Consider the following 19,713-nt stretch of genomic DNA (forward strand, 5'->3'; position numbering starts at 1 on the left):
TACCAGGAACAGACACGTTCCTGGTTTCACTGATGCCTGTGAACACCTGCAAAGCTCTTCCACGTGTATCAGGGCAGGAAGGAACACCTTCAGCACAGACGCAAGTTATCTCTGGAGCTGCCAATGCCTCTGCTGGGCTGGGTTGGGTTGGCCAAGCTCTGCTGGCAGCCCGCTGACCTCCACACCCGGTCAGGGCAGCACCGTGTTTTCAGCAGAGCCCCCCGCCTGCAGCCCACCGTGTGTAACCTCCATTTTAAGCCGCAGGGCTCGGCGCCTCCTCACGCCCAGCTCCCACAGCCCGCACCTGCGGACGGCAAAACGCGGCTCCCGCGCAGCTCTTTATGAAAAGGAGCTGGTCGTGGCGCCGCTTAAACCCGGCTTTGCGATGCTTTTGTGAACGCAGGTAGCAGGAGGGGCCGCCATTCCCCGCATCAGCCCGAGGCCTCCGCCCGGCTCGGCTCGCGGGAAGGCGGCCCCTCGCGCCTCAGCCTCTGCGGGAGCGCCCGGCCGCCGCGGCCCCTTTAAGACGCGGGGGTGCGCGTCACGTGGTGCGGCCGGCTGCCGCGCGGCGGTGTAGTCCCTTGACCGGGGTGGCGACGTCGGCCGGCGGGGCGAACGGCGGCGGGCGGGACTACCGCTCCCAGGCGGCCTCGCGGCGGCGGGTGACGTCACGGCCGCGCCCAGCGGGGTGCCGCGATGCACGCCGGGAGCTGTAGTGTCCCTCCCCGCGCGCCGCGCGCCAGCGGGCCGCAAGAGAACTACGCGTCCCGGCGCGCCCCGCGGGGCGGTTTCCCGTCAGCGCGAGGGGGAGCCCCCCGACGTAAGGGGGGATCACTTTCCCCTTGTGTCCGCCATATTGGACGGTAACTCTGGTCAGCGGCGCTGGGGCCGACGGAGTCCCTGTTGCCGTGACAGTCGGTGCGCTCCGCTCCTCGGCGCCCGGGCTGCCCCGCGCCCCGGCCCTGCCCGCTCCCCTCCGCACCCGGGAGCATCGCCGCGGCCCCGCGCTCCTTCCCCTTCTCCTCCTTCTCCTCCCCCCCGCTCCCTCCTCCCCGCCCGGGTGTCAGGCGCGATGAGTCCGGCCGACGCCAAGCGCGGAGCCAAGCGCCGGAAGAACAAGCGGGGCGGCGGCCTCAGCAGCAGCGGCGGGCCGGGACCCAGCGGCGGAGGCGGCGCCGGAGGCCTGGGCAAGGCCGGGGCCGCGGCGGGAGCGGTCCCTCTGCGGGCTGCGAGCCAGGCGGCGGCCGGCACGCCGAGCGCGGTGGGCGGCCTGCTGACAGCCCCGGCCGCCGGCAGCGCAGCCCTGGGCGGAGGCGGCGGGGCGGCGGCGGGACACGGCGAGGTGAGGCGCGGATCGCCGGGACCGTCCGCACGGCCCCACGGGCGGGTGCGATGAGGGGTGGGGGTGGGGGGGGGCGGTTGGGAAGGGAAAAAGGTGGGGGGCTTGCCGCGCCATCCGGCCTCTCCTCGCTGCCCTTCGCCGGCCCGGGGCTGGGGGGGAGCCGGAGAGAGGCCCCCGGGGGCTGCGGGGATGGGAGAGGCCCCGGCTCCTCGGCCTTTGTGGGGGAAGGGCGGCGCGGCGCCCTGCTGAGAGCCCCCGGCTGCGGGGTCCGCGCCTCGGGCCCCACCTTCACCGAGGAGCTGAAGGGACGGGCCTCGGGGGAGCGGAAATCGTGGAGGGCCGGGAGCGCGGGGCTGAGCCGTCTCGGCAGTTGGCAGCTCGGTTGGGCGTTGGGCTGCCTTGGAGGTTGAACTGGGGCCTCGAAATCGTGTAGATCTGGTCCGTTATTCCTTAAGATGGTGACACTTGTTAGGAGCAGAGCGTGGGTATAATTGGTTCTTTTTTTTCCCCCCAAGAAATCGCTCAAGGATTAAACCTTTAGAAAGGCGTCCAATGGCTCAAGTGATGAAAGAGTAAATAAGTTGATGTGCCTTTCCCTGAGAAAGGTTACCTCTGGTTTTTACGTTGTCCACACAAAGGTTGCATTGAGGTATTATATTGACAAAAGGATTTCCTGCTGACAGCATCTTCAGCCGGCCATGTGTGTCATGCAGCCTGCTCTGCTTCCTCTCTTGCCCTCGCGAACTTGTACGCGTGAGGGGGAAAGAGAAATGGCTTTTGTGCTACTATGGGGTGGTTGAGATGCCATCATGCAACCAATGGTAATGTAATTTATGTCATTTTTTGCCCATCTGTTTTGCTGGGTCAATGACCAATTTGGTAATTGTAGGTGAGCATTTTTTTTCCTTTAAATCTTGTCTTTTTGTGCCATCATATTTTGGTTATCTGGGGCTCGCAGTGGTTCAGAGGAACCGTCTGCATGTTGTAATCTGGTGCTTATTTCCAAGTGTCATTACTGACTGGGATGGTGCCACTTGTACGACTTATTCAGAAGAACATGGTGCATAATGGTGAAGAGGAGTGGAAGTTATTTGTAACTTTACAAATTGTATTTTTGGTAAAGCCTTTTGCTTCACCATCTCCTCTTGGGAGATGCATCTTCCTCTTTGATGTCTTGGAATGCAGGTTTTTTCTGGCACAGGTTCCTCGGTGTCACTGGAATAAACGTGATAACGCCGAAGGAAACAAGCAGTGGAGTGATGCGCAGAGCAGCACGTGGATGTGATTCAAATAGCAAAGGCTCCAGTATCCATGATGTTTTGATCTCTTTGTGTCTTGTGGTTCAGATGCAGCCCAGGACTTTGGTTGTCAACTAATTGTACTCGATCAGATCTTCTGCTGAAATTTGCCTTAAAAGGCAGCAGCACCTCTAGATTTTCTACTTTGTGTTTCTTCATTTTGGACCAAGTGGTTCTTTATAAGATTTCTTAGTCTTCAGGGGTCTTTGATTGAAGAGTGTAAGTTGAACTTCCCAAATTAAACGCGATATTCCAGCATTCAATTTCTGGAAGAATACTTTTGTCTGTTCTTTATATTAATACATTATTCATACTTTTCCAACTATGTGCAACGTTATTTTGAAAACATTTGTGACTTTGTCCTAGTTTTTAAGGTTGGTTTTTGTTTTTTTGCTTGTGTTCTCAGATGTGCGTATGGTTCCATCAAGTGTTTCTGTCTTGTTAGCATGGCAGGAGTGATCCTGAAAGCTGGTGGGCAGATGAGGAATTAAGAAGTTTGTCAAATAAACCATTTAGTTCAGCCAGAATAAACCCATGGCAAAGATCTGATTTGATCCAACAGTGAACATTATGGCCTTGATCAAGTTGCGCCAGGGCAAGTTTAGGTTGGATGTTAGGAAACACTTCTTTACAGAAAGGGTAGTTAAGTACTGGAATAGGCTCCCCAGGGAGGTGGTTGAATCTCCATCCCTGGATGTGTTTAAGAGCCGTTTGGATGTGGTGCTCAGAGATATGATTTAGCAGAGGGTTTTAGAGTTAGGGTACTATGGTTAGGCTGCGGTTGGACTTGATGATCTTTGAGGTCTTTTCCAACCTGGGTAATTCTATGATTCTAAGTGATTAAAATTGGTATATAATGGCGATAGGTAAATCCCAATCCTCAGTTTCCAAAGGGTAAATGCCAGTGCTTAGGGATGTACCTTTAAAATTGGCATTACTTTCTCCATACTTGTTGCGGTGGCTTTTCCCTTGATGTTGCCAATACCGCCCCAATGGTGCTGAGGCACAGAAGTTGCCAATACTTAACAGTTAAATGACAGTTTTGTTTCAGATGTGAAATCTCAAATTGCCATTAACTTGTTACTTATTTGAAAATGTGATATCCTTAATGGTTAATAATTCGCTAATTAAGAGTACATGGTCAAAACAAGAGTGTGTTCTGTGAATGAAGGACTAGCATATGTTGCTTCTGGATGAAGTTGAGAAGGAAAACTGTGTGTTTTAGATGACTGATTGCTTCTAAATTAGGTGCAATGTTTGTTTTGGCTGGATGGAAAGTAAGCAGCGCTCTAATAGCTGTGAAGTAGTAACCAGCCTTGCTTTACTTGCATCTTACACAGCACATTGTAAAGTTCCTGTTAGTGGGCAAGAGAATCAGCAGTCAGTTCTCTGCTGGACCCACATATTTGGAAATATAAGCTTATCCAATTGTATAAAACACTGAAAAAGAAAAAAGGAGAGGGGATTTTCGTATTTTCTGCAGTGTTTCTGGTTGTTTGTGTGCTTTTCTGTTTCGTCTTGCATCACTTCCATGAGCTGAGGGCATCTGTTCTGGATATTGGAGGCACGTTCTTCTATTGAAGTTGCATGAAATGCTTCTCCCAAGAGTTATCTAAACTACAGAATGAAAGAAGAGGTTTAATAAGTGATCCTGTATGTGTTCTGTGCTCCTCTCTATCCGTAATTGTTTAGAATTAGGTATACATTATGTATCTTTTATAGAATGACTTTATTTGTGGTTGAAACTAGAAGTGCGTGTTCTAGAATTGACATTCTAGCTGAGACTGTTGTAGCCAAGTAATATATTTTAATTGAGCCTCTTATACATCATCTTTGGAGTGTTATTTTTAAGACTGAAGGCCTAATTGTGTGTTGGAGTATGTGCTAAGTCTTGCTCTGAGCTTCAGGTGGGTGACACCTCATGGAACCTTACTGGAAGCTACCTTGCCCCATGCACATGCTTAAGAGCATCAGAATTCACCCTTTGCAGCATTAGCAAATGTTTTAGAATGACTGAAATGAAAGTTGCAATGGCAGTGTTCAGTGCCAGTGTTTCATCTTACAGAACTGATCACAGAAGCGTTAGGAAGAGTCATGTATCCTACCAGTGATGGTCGTTTGTAATCAGAAAAGGAAATATTTTGAACTTTCATATGTATATTTAAAGGAAAAGGCTATACTGTCTGTTTTGAGTTGTTTTCAATTCAATAATACTCTGCATCGGGCCTTCTTGATTTCTTCCTCTACGTTTTTGGACATTGGTTGGATTATTCATGCTGTAAGGAGCATTGGGCTGTCTTAACCCACAACTGCACAACCCCAAGTACTGCTGTGGGCAGGTGGGCTGTACTTGGTGTGTTGGGACGCATGGGGGTGAAGGGCTGCTGTCCATGGCTGCTCTGCAGTGGTGGGATCCTCTGCTGCCCTGATTGTCTTGTATTCAGCTGAATAATTCAGAAGCCATTTTACCATTTTCTGACTTCCTTTTCTCAAAGTATTGTTTATATCTGTCAAGTGTAGCAATGATTAAATCTTGCATTTGAGAGCTGTCATAATTTTCATAACCTATTTTGCTGGACTTTTGTTACAGATATTGTTTCTTAAATAGCTACGCTATTCATAGCGGACTGTACATTGCCACTCTATAGAGCAGGTTTGCTCATCAGCTTTGTAGTTCAGTGCTCCACTTGATTGCATTTTACAGGTATCCGTGCTTGATTTGTTGTTTGAGGTTTTCCCTTTTCTCTCTTTCCCCTTCAGTGATTCAAACATTCAAAAGAAAAGATCTATATATAAAGGTGAGCTTTCTCATGAGCTCAGACATTGATTGAATAGCCAGCTTTTGTACTTTTGTGTAGCTCCAAAAAAGGCAAATGTGTTTTGATCAATTTTTATTGAGGATCAGATAGATTAGATAGTTCTAATGAGTAGTGGTGTAACTTCAGGTTGAAGAAGTAGGGATTTTTTTAAACCCAAAATACTTATTTTATGAAAAAGAATCTTCGGATAGTCCAGGAGCACGTTTATTTCTCTAAATGCAATTCACTTTTTCTTTATTTTAAATGGAGGTGCAATCTCTACCTTGAAGAGCTCATGCTCTGCTTGCTCCTTAATAAAAGGAGATATAAGAGAGCAGATGAAAGTATTAGGATTGGTTTTAGGTGGCATGGTTGAGTTGACTTGCTAATTTAGAAGGGGAATCTATTGTGACTAAAAGTTTGAAGTGTTCTAGTTAGATTCATTTGAAACAAGCTTAATGGTTGCATAACATTCGCATTAATAGCTCTTTCTTAGCGTCTTCTCATGATCAGTTAAGGCATTTTTCTGCTAGTAGATGTGAGGCCACAGGCATGCCTATTAGCTGTTTGTTCAGATCGTGTAATGCTGCTCCTGGGAAGTGTGTGCCTGCGTGTACTCGTGACCTTGACGTATTTCCAATCCCCGATGGCTCTGTTTCTCCCCCACCTCCTGCACCTGCTGTATCACAGTCAATTGATAACGAGAATAATTGGTTGTGAGCTGTGAAACGAAATATGGGAAACCTGTGCCCCAATAAAATTGCATCTGGGCAGTGGTGTCTAATCAGTACTAGTGAAGTGTCCTACTATGGCTTTGTTATGAAGGCAATGGATTTCTTTTCATTGCTGCATTGGTTACAAAGCGGTTGAGAGATTAAAAAGGTATTTTTTACTATTGAAATAGTAATAATAAGAATAACTCCATTCCCTTCCCAACTTTTGCATCCTGATTGTAAATGAAACCTTGTTGTTGATTTAGGTCAGAGTTTGATTAACATGAAAAGTTCCTCTTGAAATGTGTGCGTATTGGTGACAGTATTCAGGGTTCAGTCTGGTCTTCCCTTTTTATCATTGATCCAAACTAGTACCTGAAGTTTCATTTTTTGTGTTTAATCTCATATTTTCTTTGTTACTGCATTTATGCTTTTGTAGTGGTGTCCTACCATGAGGGGAGTCCTCAGATCCCTTCTTGTTTCCAGTTCATGTATGGAAGGGATTCTTCTTCCCTGACACTGTTGAGTGCATGTGGAATTTCAGTTTGGTGGTACTTGGTGCCTAAATGGGTAACGTTTACTCCCTGATGTGTTTTCACTAAGGGTGGTCCTTAAGAAATACAGATTAAGAATCATAGAATGGCCTGGGTTGAAAAGGACCACAATGATCATCCAGTTTCAATCCCCCTGCCATATGCAGGGCTGCCAACCACCAGACCAGGCTGCCCAGAGCCACATGGCCTTGAATGCCTCCAGCGATGGGGCATCCATGACCTCCCTGGGCAACCCGTTCCAGTGTGCTGCCACCCTCTGTGTGGAAAACTTTCTCCTGATCTCTAACCTAAACCTCCCCCGTCTTAGTTTAAAACCATCCCCCCTTGTCCTATCACTATCTGCCCTTGTAAACAGGCGCTTCCCCCTCCTGTTGAAACGTTCCCTTCAAGTACTGGAAGACCACAATGAGGTCTTCCCGGAGCCGCAGTTGTGTTATTATGAAGTTATTAGGAGAAATAACTAGAAATCATCTTGCATTGCTTAGGATATACAGGGCTTCTTGTGTGTGCCAGGCAGGGATCTGGGATTTATGTGGATCCTGGTAATCAGAGAAGATGTCCTATTTGTTGGGGCTTCTTCAGCATTGGGAAAAGAGGCTATTTGTCATCTTTTATTTGAGTTTTAAAACTGTTCCTATGCTTTCCTTTCTTGTGGTAATTTTTTACTTTAATGGTGACCAAGGTAGCTTTGAACGGATCTATTTAGAGGAGCGTTCTATATGGGAGAACTTTGTAGGATAATTAAAATAAGGAAATATTTGAGTTAAATGGATAGATGAATGCTGCGGTCCAATTCCCTGTCCCTGTTAATGACTTAATCTACAAGTTTCTTGTGCTGCAAATGAAGAGTTCAGCTGGGAAATGACACTTATAATGCTGCCCTTAATGTTATTATGGGAACTGCCAAAAATGAGGCTTGTCAGGGAATGCAGTAAAACAAATACACCATTATTTTTTTGATGTGAGAGTTATTTAATTTTATATTGTTGAGATGCAAGGCAGCCTATGACATTATTGACCTTCACCTCATAGCCGTGTGAGCAAATAAACCAGAAATAGCACGAAAGCTATGTCTGAGCAGCATAGTAATTCTCCCAAAGTATATTTTCTCAGGGCAAATAATTTGGTATATAGGATATACAGCTACTCTGGTGGTGCAGAGCTTAGCCTGAGCACCACCTTAGTAAGTGGATTTCAGGGAAACAAATCACTGGGTCTGCCTGTGAGTTATTTGAGGCTGTGGGACTGGAACTGTTTATGTTTGACTGGTGATAGTGTTGGAGAGAGGCTTCCTTGGAGTGTGAGTTTTAGCTGTGTTCTTATATGATTAACTGAACTTCTTCTGTACAAGCTATGTAACGTAGGGAAAGTGTAGTTCTCTCCATTCTAATAATTCTAAGGGACACTTGAGTACCTGAGAGAGAGGCATTTCTGAATCATGCTGAACCACATCTCTCTGCTCTTTGTTATAGAAATCCCTAGGGGAATTTGGTGCAAGCTGGGTGCCCAGAGTTGGAGAAGGTGGAAATCTCTGTAGTAGACTGTATTTATCCTTTGCCTCTTCATATATGACTTTCTCATTAAAAACAAAATAGAATTAGAGCCCAGAAGGGTTGAGATCTTTCTCTCATCTTAACCTTGGTCAATTCTTAAAACTGAAAAAAAAAGGAACAAACCCAACCTTCATTCAATTTTAGGAAGTAAAAAAGGATTGACTGTTTCACATTTCTTGGAAGACAAGCTCTGAGTATAAAGCCCTATGAAACATATTATGTGTGTTCTCTTCTGAAAGCTTGAGGAAGAAAATCAAGTTGGCTGTGGATGCTTCTGTAGATCTGTAGTGTTATCACATTGGCACATCATGAAGTAGATCCTCTTGCACAATGCATTTTGGCTGCAGTCATCCTTGAATGCATCCGTTTGTTGAACTGCTATGTAGTAGGTTTGTCAAGTTGTGCTTCTGAAGGAGCTTCAGAAAGGTGAGACCCCAGTCATCAGGTAAGTCTTTGAAGATTTCTGTAACCCTGTTGTATTTTGGAGTCTGGAGCTTTGGCTGCCATAGGTCTAGAGCAGGTTCATCAGCGGTGGCATCCTGGTTTCAGGACTGTGGCTGGGGAGATGGATTGCTGCTACTGCAGGAAGGCTGGGAGCCTGCGCTGTAAAGGGAGCGAGCGCTGGTTGCTGGGGGTGCATGTGGATGGCAGTGGCTTTTTGAAAAAGCGGATGGATATTTTTTAACTGATTTGGCAGCAGTTGAGTGGTCTGTGAGCTGTGAACAGATGGAGGATGCGATCAGCTGTTGGGGCAGTGTTTGCTGCTCTAAATAGCTCTTGTGTTGCCGTGACTCGGAAACCCCCAATTTCCCAGCTTCTTGCGAAACCTCTGCCAGAGCCAAAAGACCACCGTGACTCATCAAGAAACGTGGCAAAATGGCGTTTATTAGGAGTAATCAATACCTTATATACCTTACTACTTCGTCTACGCCCCCTAGGGCACGTTTGAAATGCGCGCCAATGTGATTCACAGGGCTTGAGACGGAAGAGGCTGGATTACTATCACCGTCACATCCCGAAAAAGCCCCGCTACCGCCTATATGCTTGTATTACAAGGTTCAGCCTCGTTAGCATCTACAACATCTCCCCGCCCCCCAAGACAACAATTTATCCCTTTTCAATGTGAACACTAAAATCCCAGGTATAATCTACTATAAATTTGATATTATTCTATATGTTCTATGCAATATACTTATACTATTGTGCTCAGCTTAACTGAATTACTCATCTACTTAGTCAAATTTAACCTTAACAAAACTAAGATTGATCTTAATGCAATCCTAACGATTACTAATATATTACTCTTATCATAACTCTATTACTCTATTAATATATTACTCTTAATATAACTTACTTTCTATAAACTATATAAACCTTAAAAGCTCTATCCGATATAATGAGTAGTGCAAGTTACATTTGTGCAAAAGAAAACAGCACCACAGTTAAATGAAGTGTGTATTAAGATAGTCCCTTTGATGTCTGGAGCCATCCGAGAAACAGTTCTCATCCGTGATGTTTTCTATTCCTCTTCATTCTTTGTCATTCTTCTTTCTATTCTTCATCCTTCTGGTTGTTTTTGTTTACTTCTCTTTTTCCTCTACCCCTTAAGGTCTGCTCACTCACCTTCTTTAGGAAATCTGCAGGCATAGTAGAGGTAACCATTGAAATTATTCCTCAGGCAGAGTATTGGAAATTGAAAGATAGAGTAGTAGGGCATGTTTCTCTACAGAAGCCTTAGGATGCTGACCATGGTGGGAATCCCATTTAGTTAATAATACTCAGCTTTTGGGGAGAAAAACAGATGTGGCACTTTGTGTTAGGACCATCCATCTCATGAGGTGGCTTTTATACGGAGTTGACCATCTGAGGTGAGACATGATCTGGATAATGTGCCTTTCAGGTAGACTTAGCACAGGTATGCAATAGCATGGCTGTCTAGCTGGTGTGGAGTAGCCCTGAATGATCTTGTACCACCATTACCACCACTAACAACTGTTTAGGAGTTGTGAACCTGGGTTCACAATATGTAAAAAGACCAAGTTCTGACCAAGACCCAGAAACAGCATTTTGATGCAGTTTGTGTATAGCAAAATCTCAGGGATTGGAGTTGGGTTTTGTTGGCATGCTGCTTATCCCAATCTGTCAGAAGAAATGAGTGGCAATGACAGGTCTGGTAAGTTAAAGGAAGTACAAGACTGTTCTGTGGTTAGTGAATGAGGAAGGAAAGAATAAGACTAAAATGGTATTTCTTTTCCTCCCATGTGCCATGGGAGAAGAGTTTATTTGGATGAGGAGAAAGAACTGTAAAAGAGCAAACATTATTGATGTTACATGAAAAGAAGCTTAGCCTTTTGAGATACATGAATGAGTGGAGGAACGAAGGACTCTCAAACATCAGCTGGGTATGACTGTATGTAACCTGCTTCTATTGAACTTGACTAATAAGGTGTTTTTTTAATGTATCACTAATGACAAACACTTAAAACCTGTGAAGGACATGACCAAAACTGAATTATATTGGCATTGTAAAGTGGCACAAAGAAGGTTGTCCATTGTGTCCCAGTTATGGATGAAGTCTGTTAATGCAAGCTGTGAGTCTTTAAAATATGCTTTCCTTTTTTTAATTAAAACATACCTTGTTTGTAGCACTGGAATTTGTTGGAGAGTGCATTAAAAATAATGTACATGTAATGTTTTGCAGAGCACTGGGAGGCTTTACCTTGACTCCTGTTCTGCATGAAGCTTTGTACTGTCAGGCTGTCAGTGGCAGCTCCTCACAAACAAAAGAAGCGGCTTTAGGCAGAGGTGCCAGACTTGAATGCGCGCTGCCACCCGCTTCTTGTCTTTGATGCTTCTTTCAAAGAGAAATAGCTCACACAGCTGCGTGTTGGTGCCGTTGGAGTCGGTGTGATGACTGTGGTCATGGCAAACTTTTTGCTTTCTTCTGTATTTTGTGACTAAAGTAGTTTTGCTTTTCAACTACCATTTTTCTTGCTGTATACAGAAATGGTAGCTCTCAGGGCAGAACTCTTTCAAGGCTATGGAGGTGGTGCTACGGCTGAGTTGTACCTTCAGCTGTTTCTTAATATTATGTGGTAGCTGTTTATTTTTATTTTATATTTGTAATTTCTTTTTCTCCCCTTGGCCCAGGTGCAGCAAACTAACAGGAACTGTGTGGTTTTAGAAATACTTGGAATGAATGGTGTTAGCATAGCAAACTTCAGTTAGGATGTGACATAAAAAGTTAGGGAACTTCTTTCAAGTTCCGTAACCTTATCAGAGAAGCACCCATTATTTGGCTGCTTCACACTTGTTGTGGGGGATGTTCCACAAAGGAGAATGTGAGACACTGCATTTGGATAGTCCTGATGTTGATGTGAGCCCAGAGGCTTTCATGGACAGATGTGTGGGTGAGAATGCATGCATGCTCATATGGGTGCACGTAGGTATCCCAGCTCTCTTAAACACGGCGTTCTTGAGTGTGGGTTGGTGATGTTTCTCTCCAAGTGTAGGTGTGAATCAATCTTTGTGTGCACGTAAATATTTTTGGGTTAGGAGAACATGTGCGTATGTGAGTGTTTAGGCTGCTCACAAGTCCCAAGTAAGTGTCTGAAGATATTTTCTTTTAACACTGAGTTGCTCGGTGAAGCCAGTCATTTGGGAGCACAAGTTTGCCTGAAAAAGCAGATCTGAGCTGCAGTGCAATTTTGCCAGCCTTTAGTGTTTAATTGGTGTGGAGTTAATGACCAAAAGATTTCTTAATTGCAGTAATGCTTCCAGGCTGCTTATCTTCAATAAGCCGCTACCACAACAGATGGCAGGTTAGTGGTTTAGCTGAGGTTGACTGGAAGTTTTTCACCACTTGATTAGCCATAAGTTATGTATGTGACTATAGAAAGTAAGACTCTTCATTGGAATAGATATCAGATGCATTTCCTGGTGTTGTGGTTTTCTTTTTGTTTGTTCGTTTGTTTTAAATCAGTAAGTGGACAGTCGGCTGCATATGAGCCTGCAGTGTGTCCAGGCAGCCAAAAGAGCTGATGGCATCCTGGCTTGTATCAGGAATGGTGTGGTGAGCAGGACTAGGGAAGTCATCCTGCCCCTGTACTCGGCATTGGTGAGGCCTCACCTTGAGTACTGTGTCCAGTTTTGGGCACCTCAGCACAAGAAAGATATGGAGGTGCTGGAGCAGGTCCAGAGAAGGGCAACAAGGCTCGTGAAGGGCTTGGAGAATCAGCCCTATGAGGAGAGGTTAAGGAAGCTGGGGCTGTTTAGTCTGAGGAAAAGGAGGCTGAGGGGAGACCTTATTGCCGTCTTCCAGTACCTGAAAGGTTCTTACAGTGAGAGTGGGGCAGGTCTCTTCTCACTGGTGACAAGTGACAGGACGAGGGGAAATGGCCTCAAGTTGCACCAAGGTAAGTTTAGGTTGGATATTAGGAAGCACTTCTTTACAGAAAGGGTGGTTAGGTACTGGAATAGGCTACCCAGGGAGGTGGTTGAATCGCCATCCCTGGATGTGTTTAAGAGCTGTTTGGATGTGGTGCTCAGAGATACGATTTAGCAGAGGTTTTTTTTAGAGTTAGGGTACTATGTGGTTATGCTGCGGTTGGACTTGATGATCTTTGAGGTCTTTTCCAACCTGGGTAATTCTATGATTCTGTGATGAAATGATTTTGTACTGTCAGAAGGAACTTCACAATTTTGTCTGTGTGATCATCTGTACTTCATCTTTGCTTCTTTTTACTCGCTATTCCCGTGATTCATATCCACTTACTGTGATTCTGTGCTCTTTGCCATGGGCTGTTGGGAACTGTACCAGTGTGTGCTGTGATTTGAGGCAGCTTGGAGCAGTGGGCTGGGGCTTTTTGTTATTGCAGCGCTGGCTGAGAGGCTGAAACACAGAAGGAAGAGCGGACAAACTAAAGCTTCCATGATGTATAAGTACACATTGCTTGAAACAAACAACCAAAACCCCAACAACTTACATTTTCTATGTAAAAAGGTAGCGGTTTGTTTCTGTCCTGGAAGCTGCTGTACTTGAATGCTTTTCTCCCCTAGCTTGAATTTTGAAACCTTAAGTAGGAGAGGCAGGAACTTTGTACTGAGGAGCATTGCATTGTAATGAAGTTAAATATTAATTACTATCTAATGTTTTAGGAAGGGCTGTTGCTGGCCACCCAGCATATTGGTTTTGAGAGTTATGGGGGAAATCATGACCTTAATAATGATGTTTTTTAAATACTATGTCTGTGGCATTTCTTTAAACTGGACTGGCCTATGTTTTGTAATGAAAGTGAAGAGCAATAATCTTCTGTAGATGTTTCAAGTTATTTCGGGCTTATATTTTCATTTATTTCATTTATTTTCACTTTACGCAATTGCTTATAGCTGTTCCACATCCATACTTTACCTTTTGAACTTCATGCAAGAGAAACAGTGACTTGCTGCTGGTCAGGAGTAGCTGCTTACTCTGACAATGCTTTGCTACAATCTTACCAAAATACATGTCTTCACTGTTACTGGTAATAAAGATACTGTTGCTGAATAGTTGGTTGGTTGGTGGGTGTGGGTCTTGGAGGCTTTCTTGTAAAGGAGCCCTTTAGAATCTGATGTTTTATACTTGCAAGGTATTTGTATGTTGCCACAGAATTCCCTAAAAGTTCCTTTTTCATAATCCAAGCTTATTAGACTCTCAGTGGGAGCTCAGGCTGCTGGATAGTTTTTTGGTTCCTTTTGCACTTTAAAAACTATCTTCCTGTTTCATACCAGGGCTGAATGTCATGTTCCAGAATGTCTCTGTGCTGTGAGATCTTAATTTCAAGTTTCATTCCCTCTTATCTCATTCATTTCTCCCTCTCCTGGCCAATGGAGACAGCATTGGTTACACTTGTCAGCTGTTTGCCTATCTGTTCTCATAATGACCCTATTGATGGAGACACTGCAACCTCACCATGCAGCTTATTTTTGTCCTGCAATGCTTTACTGTTAGTTTTTTACTGTATGATCTGACTCTCTTGCTGTAATTCAAGCACTTCATTGCTTGTTCTGTTTGAGAACTGACTGTTCCTGCATGCAGTAAGCTGGGTGTCCCTGCTTCCTTCAAGCCTTCCTGACAGGTAATATTGTATGGATGTCATACTTGTTCTCTTGTAGAGTTTTACCATGCTGTTCATGCCTGCCTTGAACTGTGCTCAGGATGAGTTGCAATTCTCCATCTGAGACCTTCTGGAGCAGTATTAGGTGGAAGGATTATGTCATGTGTCACATAAGCTATATGCCCCATTGGAGCATTAGCCTTTTTTCAAGTCTGACCTTGCTGACTCTCATGTGTGCTGTTGCCTATATCTGGTTGGAAATTCACAGCAGTTCTATCCAGATCTTGATTTTTGTCTATTAAACAGTTTCCTGAGTAAGGCTGTCAAAAACTGGATTAATCAAGGAAATCAGGACACATTTTAATTTTTTTTCCCCTCATGTAAGTCTGTCATGTAAAAAAGATGTACTGATTTGACAGCGCTTGCTTTTGACAAAACCAGAGTGGTGCTCCTCTTCTCATTATCATCAAAGTGTTTAACAGTAATAGGTTCAGTATACTTACTTAACTTTTCTGGGAACTGAAGCAAGGCAGAATTGTTCCCCAGGTGTTTGTCCTTCTTATTCCTTCTTTTTATTTATTTATTTATGTAGTTTGTTCCTTTTAAAGGAAGGGTCTACATTCACCTTAATCTAAACTTCTGGTACCTTGGGCATCCTTTGAGTTTTTAAAGATGATTGATTTCAGGATGACTCGGAGGGCTTCCTGAGCTTCTTAACTAATGTTATCAGGTAAAGCCAGCTTGAGGAGGAAAAAAAAGCAAAAACAAGACCAAAAAACCAGACGATATGGCTGTTCCCAAGGGTAGTCTGACTCTGAGTGGGTATTTTGCCTCTTTTGTTGGTACTGATTGTGCGAGCCACGTGCTTGTAGCTCATCTCTGTAGTGAGGACCTATTCTTCCTATATACGTTATTTCCTCTTCAGTAATGGATAGATTCTTTCTCATTATTACTAATGTACTCAGCGTAGCAGTCTCAAACTGAGAATTATTTCATTTTGTGCCTTCAGCCTTTTTGATTTGTCCCCTCCATTCTCTTGCTCTTGTTACGCGTGTTATTCATTTTCTCTGTGCTTTTTCTGAGTCATTATTCTCTTGCTCTGTTTTCTGTTCTCTTCTTGTGCTTGGTTGTCTTGACTTTGTGTCTTTTATGCCATTTGAGACTTAGTTCTTCCCTGTCTTAGACTTCTCTTCTCCGAGTTCTTATTTAATGATGTTAAATCTGTCTCAGTTTGTCTCTTGCTGTTCTTTTTTCCTTTCCCTCTTCAATAACCGTTGACTTTATTGTTGCTTCTAATGAAACTGTCTCTCAGTGTTTACTGTCAGCCACTTCTTTCTTGCTGTCTGCAGCTAAAGGGAGACTCTTGCTGTATATGTTTTAAAACAAAAAGTCATCAAGTTCTTCAGCTCCTGGTGGACTTCTGTTTCCAGCAGATGCTTAAGGTCTTACTTTCTTGTGAGAAGAGGTCCTGTGATTTACTTCACTCTGCCTTGTGCCTAGAAGAGGTATCACCCACTCATGCACTGTTTTGGGTGGTGTGTTATAAGCTTGCAGCTTTGTAGTGCCCACATGCTTTTTATTTTAGCTATAAGGCCTAATATACCTGGGCTTTTGGAATTAGTTTGTTTGGTATTTGTTTCTTCTGTGAACTGATTGTATCCTCTTTCTGTTAGCCTTCCAGCTGGAATTTGAGGCAGTAGATCATAGTCTTGACCATGTCCGAAGAATCCTATCTCCTTTTCTCATCACACAGTAGTGTGCACATTGATAACACAGTGGTGGGTTGGTTGCTTGTTTCACATCGACTCCATGTGAATAATTACATTCTTCTTTCGTCTTTTATTGGGTTTCCATTGCTTATCTTGAAACACTTGTGTTTTGCTTCTGTAAAGAAGTATTTTTTTTTACTGAGGTTAGGAAACAGGACAGGCTTCTTTTATGTCTTAATTCCTTGAAATCTTTCTTATTCTTGCTTTTCAGCCTGTGGAGCCTCATCGTAGGATCAGAGTAAGCAGTTTCTGGTGTCGTATCCAAACACATCAGATTTGGGTTGTCTGCATGATTAATTAGTGTCATGTCTGAGTTGTGATATGAAGGGCTGGTTGGGAACTTTCAGCTTCAGCCTCTGCTTTCTGTGGGGATGTGTAACTGCTGCTAACTCGTTCCTGTTCTGCGTTAACAGTGTGATCAATACCTGCATGAAAAAGCAATCAGGAGCAGCAGCTGATGTGATGAGAGAGCACTGAACAGACACTGTGAAGAAAGTACCTATCTGCCTGTAGGTTGGATGTGGTGTACATAGTTTCTGCTTCTCTTAGGAGCTGCTGCAGTGAGTTACTTGGGGCTGAAGGAGGGCAGAGAACAGCTAGAAGAATGGAAGATGAAGCACACCACCTGTTATGTTTCAGTAGTGAGTTTCATTTGGCTATGAGAAAATTACTGAATGGTATGATGTATGAATGTACAGTGGACAGCTCGAGCTGGGCAATTTTGGGAAAATGAGGTGCAAAGACATAGTCTGATATGGATGCTAGCTCATCTTGCAGTTCATTAGCTCTGTGTTCTAAGTAAGGCCTCTAACTGGTTGTTATAACTCCCATGTTAACACTTAGTTGCTGTGTCTTCTGTAATTCTGATGATTGTTGTTAGGTCTGGCTATTATACCAGGGCTCTGCATCTTACTGATGCTCATCTTGCAGAATTAAAGGCACCTAGACCCAGCAAACTTTCTCTGCCTTAATTGTCCGCTCCTGTCCAAACACAGCACGTGCCACTTACCTCACAGCTTCATTTCTCTGCTGTGGGGGAGAAGAAACGTAACTGGTTTCAAATATTGTATTTCATTGGACCTTCTGAAAATGCTGCTCCTTACATAGGGCTTTTCTTCATGTCTCAGGAGATCTTACTGTCAAGAGTAAGGTTGACTCTTTATCAGTGTGTCTGATTCTTCAAAGAAGACCAGTATCTTATAACACGGTTCCTGTTCTAGAGCACCTACAGTTGTTTCTGTGAAGCTATCTGCTCAAGTAATTAATTCCTAAATGTCTTTGGTATCTTAAACTTGCATCTGATTAAATGCAACTTGTTTTTCAGAGGGAAAGGCTGGTGTTCTCAGGGGTTTTTATTTTGCTTCAGTCCTCTTAGTTCTATGTATATTTGTTTGGGATTGAAGTATGAACAGCAGATTAAAATCTGACAGCTCTGTCCTAGGGGAAAGAAAGGCAAAGTTATCAGTACAAATCATAAAGTGTGGGCATACACAGCCATAGCACTAAAAAAAAAAAAAAAAAACAAACAAAAAAGTAATTTCTAATACTTGCTTTTCGATTTCCATGCAGTATCCCAGATGGATGTAATACAGAATTTGAAGAAGATAATGGTATTAATTGCTGCTGGCTTTAATTGAATGAATGTTCTTATTCAGCCAAGTAATTGATAGCACACAGGCATACTGGAGTTTCTTGGCTGCATAGCTTAAGAGCCTCGTACTGCCATTTGTGGGGTTTTGTTGGAAAAGGCTTTTGTTGTTGTTTTTAGTTAGGAAGAGAACTAAGATATAATCACAAACTGGATGAGCACAAACTTATGTCATGGTTTGCGGCCTTCTGGTTTGCATGGCATTTCTACTGCAGAACACAGGGTTTTGATTCTTCCAGTCACTGCAAAGGAGCAGTGAACATGCAGGCGTCTCATCATTTTGTTAAAGCAAGCTGCAGTATTTCTACGCTAAACTCCATTTGCACTTGTTCTCTCTCATTAAAATTAAGCATAGATTTTTATGACTGAGATTAAGGTTTTGTTTTTGTTCTGAAAGTGAAGTTTTTCTTCTATTTGTGATGCTGTGGGAAAATGGCTCACGGGCTGGGGCTGTCCAACTGCGCAGAGTGACGCTGTTGTTTAAAAAGGGAAACTTGACAGTTGGATAAAACTACTTACTGTTGTCCCCCAAGGGCAATATCTTTCATCTGCTGCAGTACAGTAGGAATTTCACTATGGTAGATGATGCGGATTTTGCTAGTACGTGTTTATGGTTTTAAACATGGTGTCAATTATCATTCTGAGACTTTAAGCTCTCTTATGAGCTGAGGCGGATGGCTTTGGGCTCAAAGGAAGGGGAAGACAAGATCAGACCTGCACACAAGAGGTGTTTCTCATAGCATCCAGGACCTCTTGCTTTTTCCTGTAGTGATCCTTCCCCACTGAAAGGCAATTAACCATTAACCACGGGAGGCTTCGGGCAGCACTGCTCACTATACCATTAATAGCTGTTGCTTGGAAGCCTGCGTCCTCCTCTGGGAAGGGCATGTGCCAGGCTGCAGGGACAGGAAGGCTGTGTCTTCTCTATAGCTTTTAGCTTTTTGTCCTGGAAAGCTGTTGGTTAGTAATTACCGTTGCAGCTGTAAATGGGTCTGTGCCTACTGGTTTCAGGGAGCTGTGGCAGCTCTGTGTTTCTGTTGCCTTGGAAGAAAAGATGAAACTTTATCAGTGAAGTTTCTGAAGAGCATAGCGTCTGGGATTTAAAAAAGGAAAAACAGAAAGCTTTTAGGTGATACGGGATAGACGGTTCTGATGCAGGTGTGGCCATGTATCATGTAACCTACCTGGCAGATAGACCTTTGTGGTTGCAGCACTGAAGCCACCTATATGCAGATACATGTACAGACTTTATTTTATTGCAATAACTCCACTAAGTAGCCTGAGCCTTGAGTCTGTGACTCATAATAGTATCCAGTGGAGGAGTAGGGTGGTTATTTTATATCTGGCTGTGAATTCTTCCTGTATTCGAGTTTTTCTGACTCCTGGATAGGAAGGATTGCAATAAGGGCACTTCTGACTTCCCAGGGCCTGCATTCTAACTTTGCAGCTCCTCTGAAGGAATGAACAGTTCATCAGATGGAATTGTCTGAATACACAATGAAAGAAAAAGTGGTGGTGGAGAATAAACAATGTAACAAAATTTTCTGAGCCTACATGAATTCTGGTTTATATCGTTTACTTCTTGCAATCTTGAAATAGGGTTTATGCTAGGTCATGTCTTTGGAGAAAGCCTCCAAGCAGGAATGAATTCAGGAAGATCCTTGGCCTTTGTTAGACAAATTTCATGTGGTTGGCAGGACTTAAATATTTTAAAGTACAACTTATGTAGGTTTGCTTGTATTGGTGGAATTCAACTTAGATTGTCTACAGATTTCGGCAGCACTTCAATTAGGATGTGGATACTTGATTCTGCAATGTAGCTGCATATTTAGTTTTTGTGGTGTTTTTTTTCCTTAGGACAGTGTTTGATAATGATTAGTTATCACATCAGACTTAAGAAAAGGATAAGGTTATTGCTGTACTTGGCATGAGAATGGATAATA

General features: G+C 43.8%; 1 protein-coding gene across 1 annotated transcript in view; it reads left to right on the forward strand.

The window, feature by feature from the left end:
* Positions 1-867: 867 nt before the first annotated feature.
* The window catches only part of FAM193A (family with sequence similarity 193 member A), a 68,494-nt gene continuing 49,648 nt past the window's right edge, over positions 868-19,713 (forward strand). Inside the window, exon 1 of the mRNA XM_072334802.1 lies at positions 868-1,342. Within this exon, the coding sequence (XP_072190903.1) occupies positions 1,073-1,342 (270 nt within the window). The 5' untranslated portion in view covers positions 868-1,072. The remainder of the gene's footprint in view (positions 1,343-19,713) is intronic.

The sequence above is a fragment of the Excalfactoria chinensis genome, chromosome 4 (assembly GCF_039878825.1).
Source record: "Excalfactoria chinensis isolate bCotChi1 chromosome 4, bCotChi1.hap2, whole genome shotgun sequence".
Lineage (NCBI taxonomy): Eukaryota > Metazoa > Chordata > Aves > Galliformes > Phasianidae > Excalfactoria > Excalfactoria chinensis.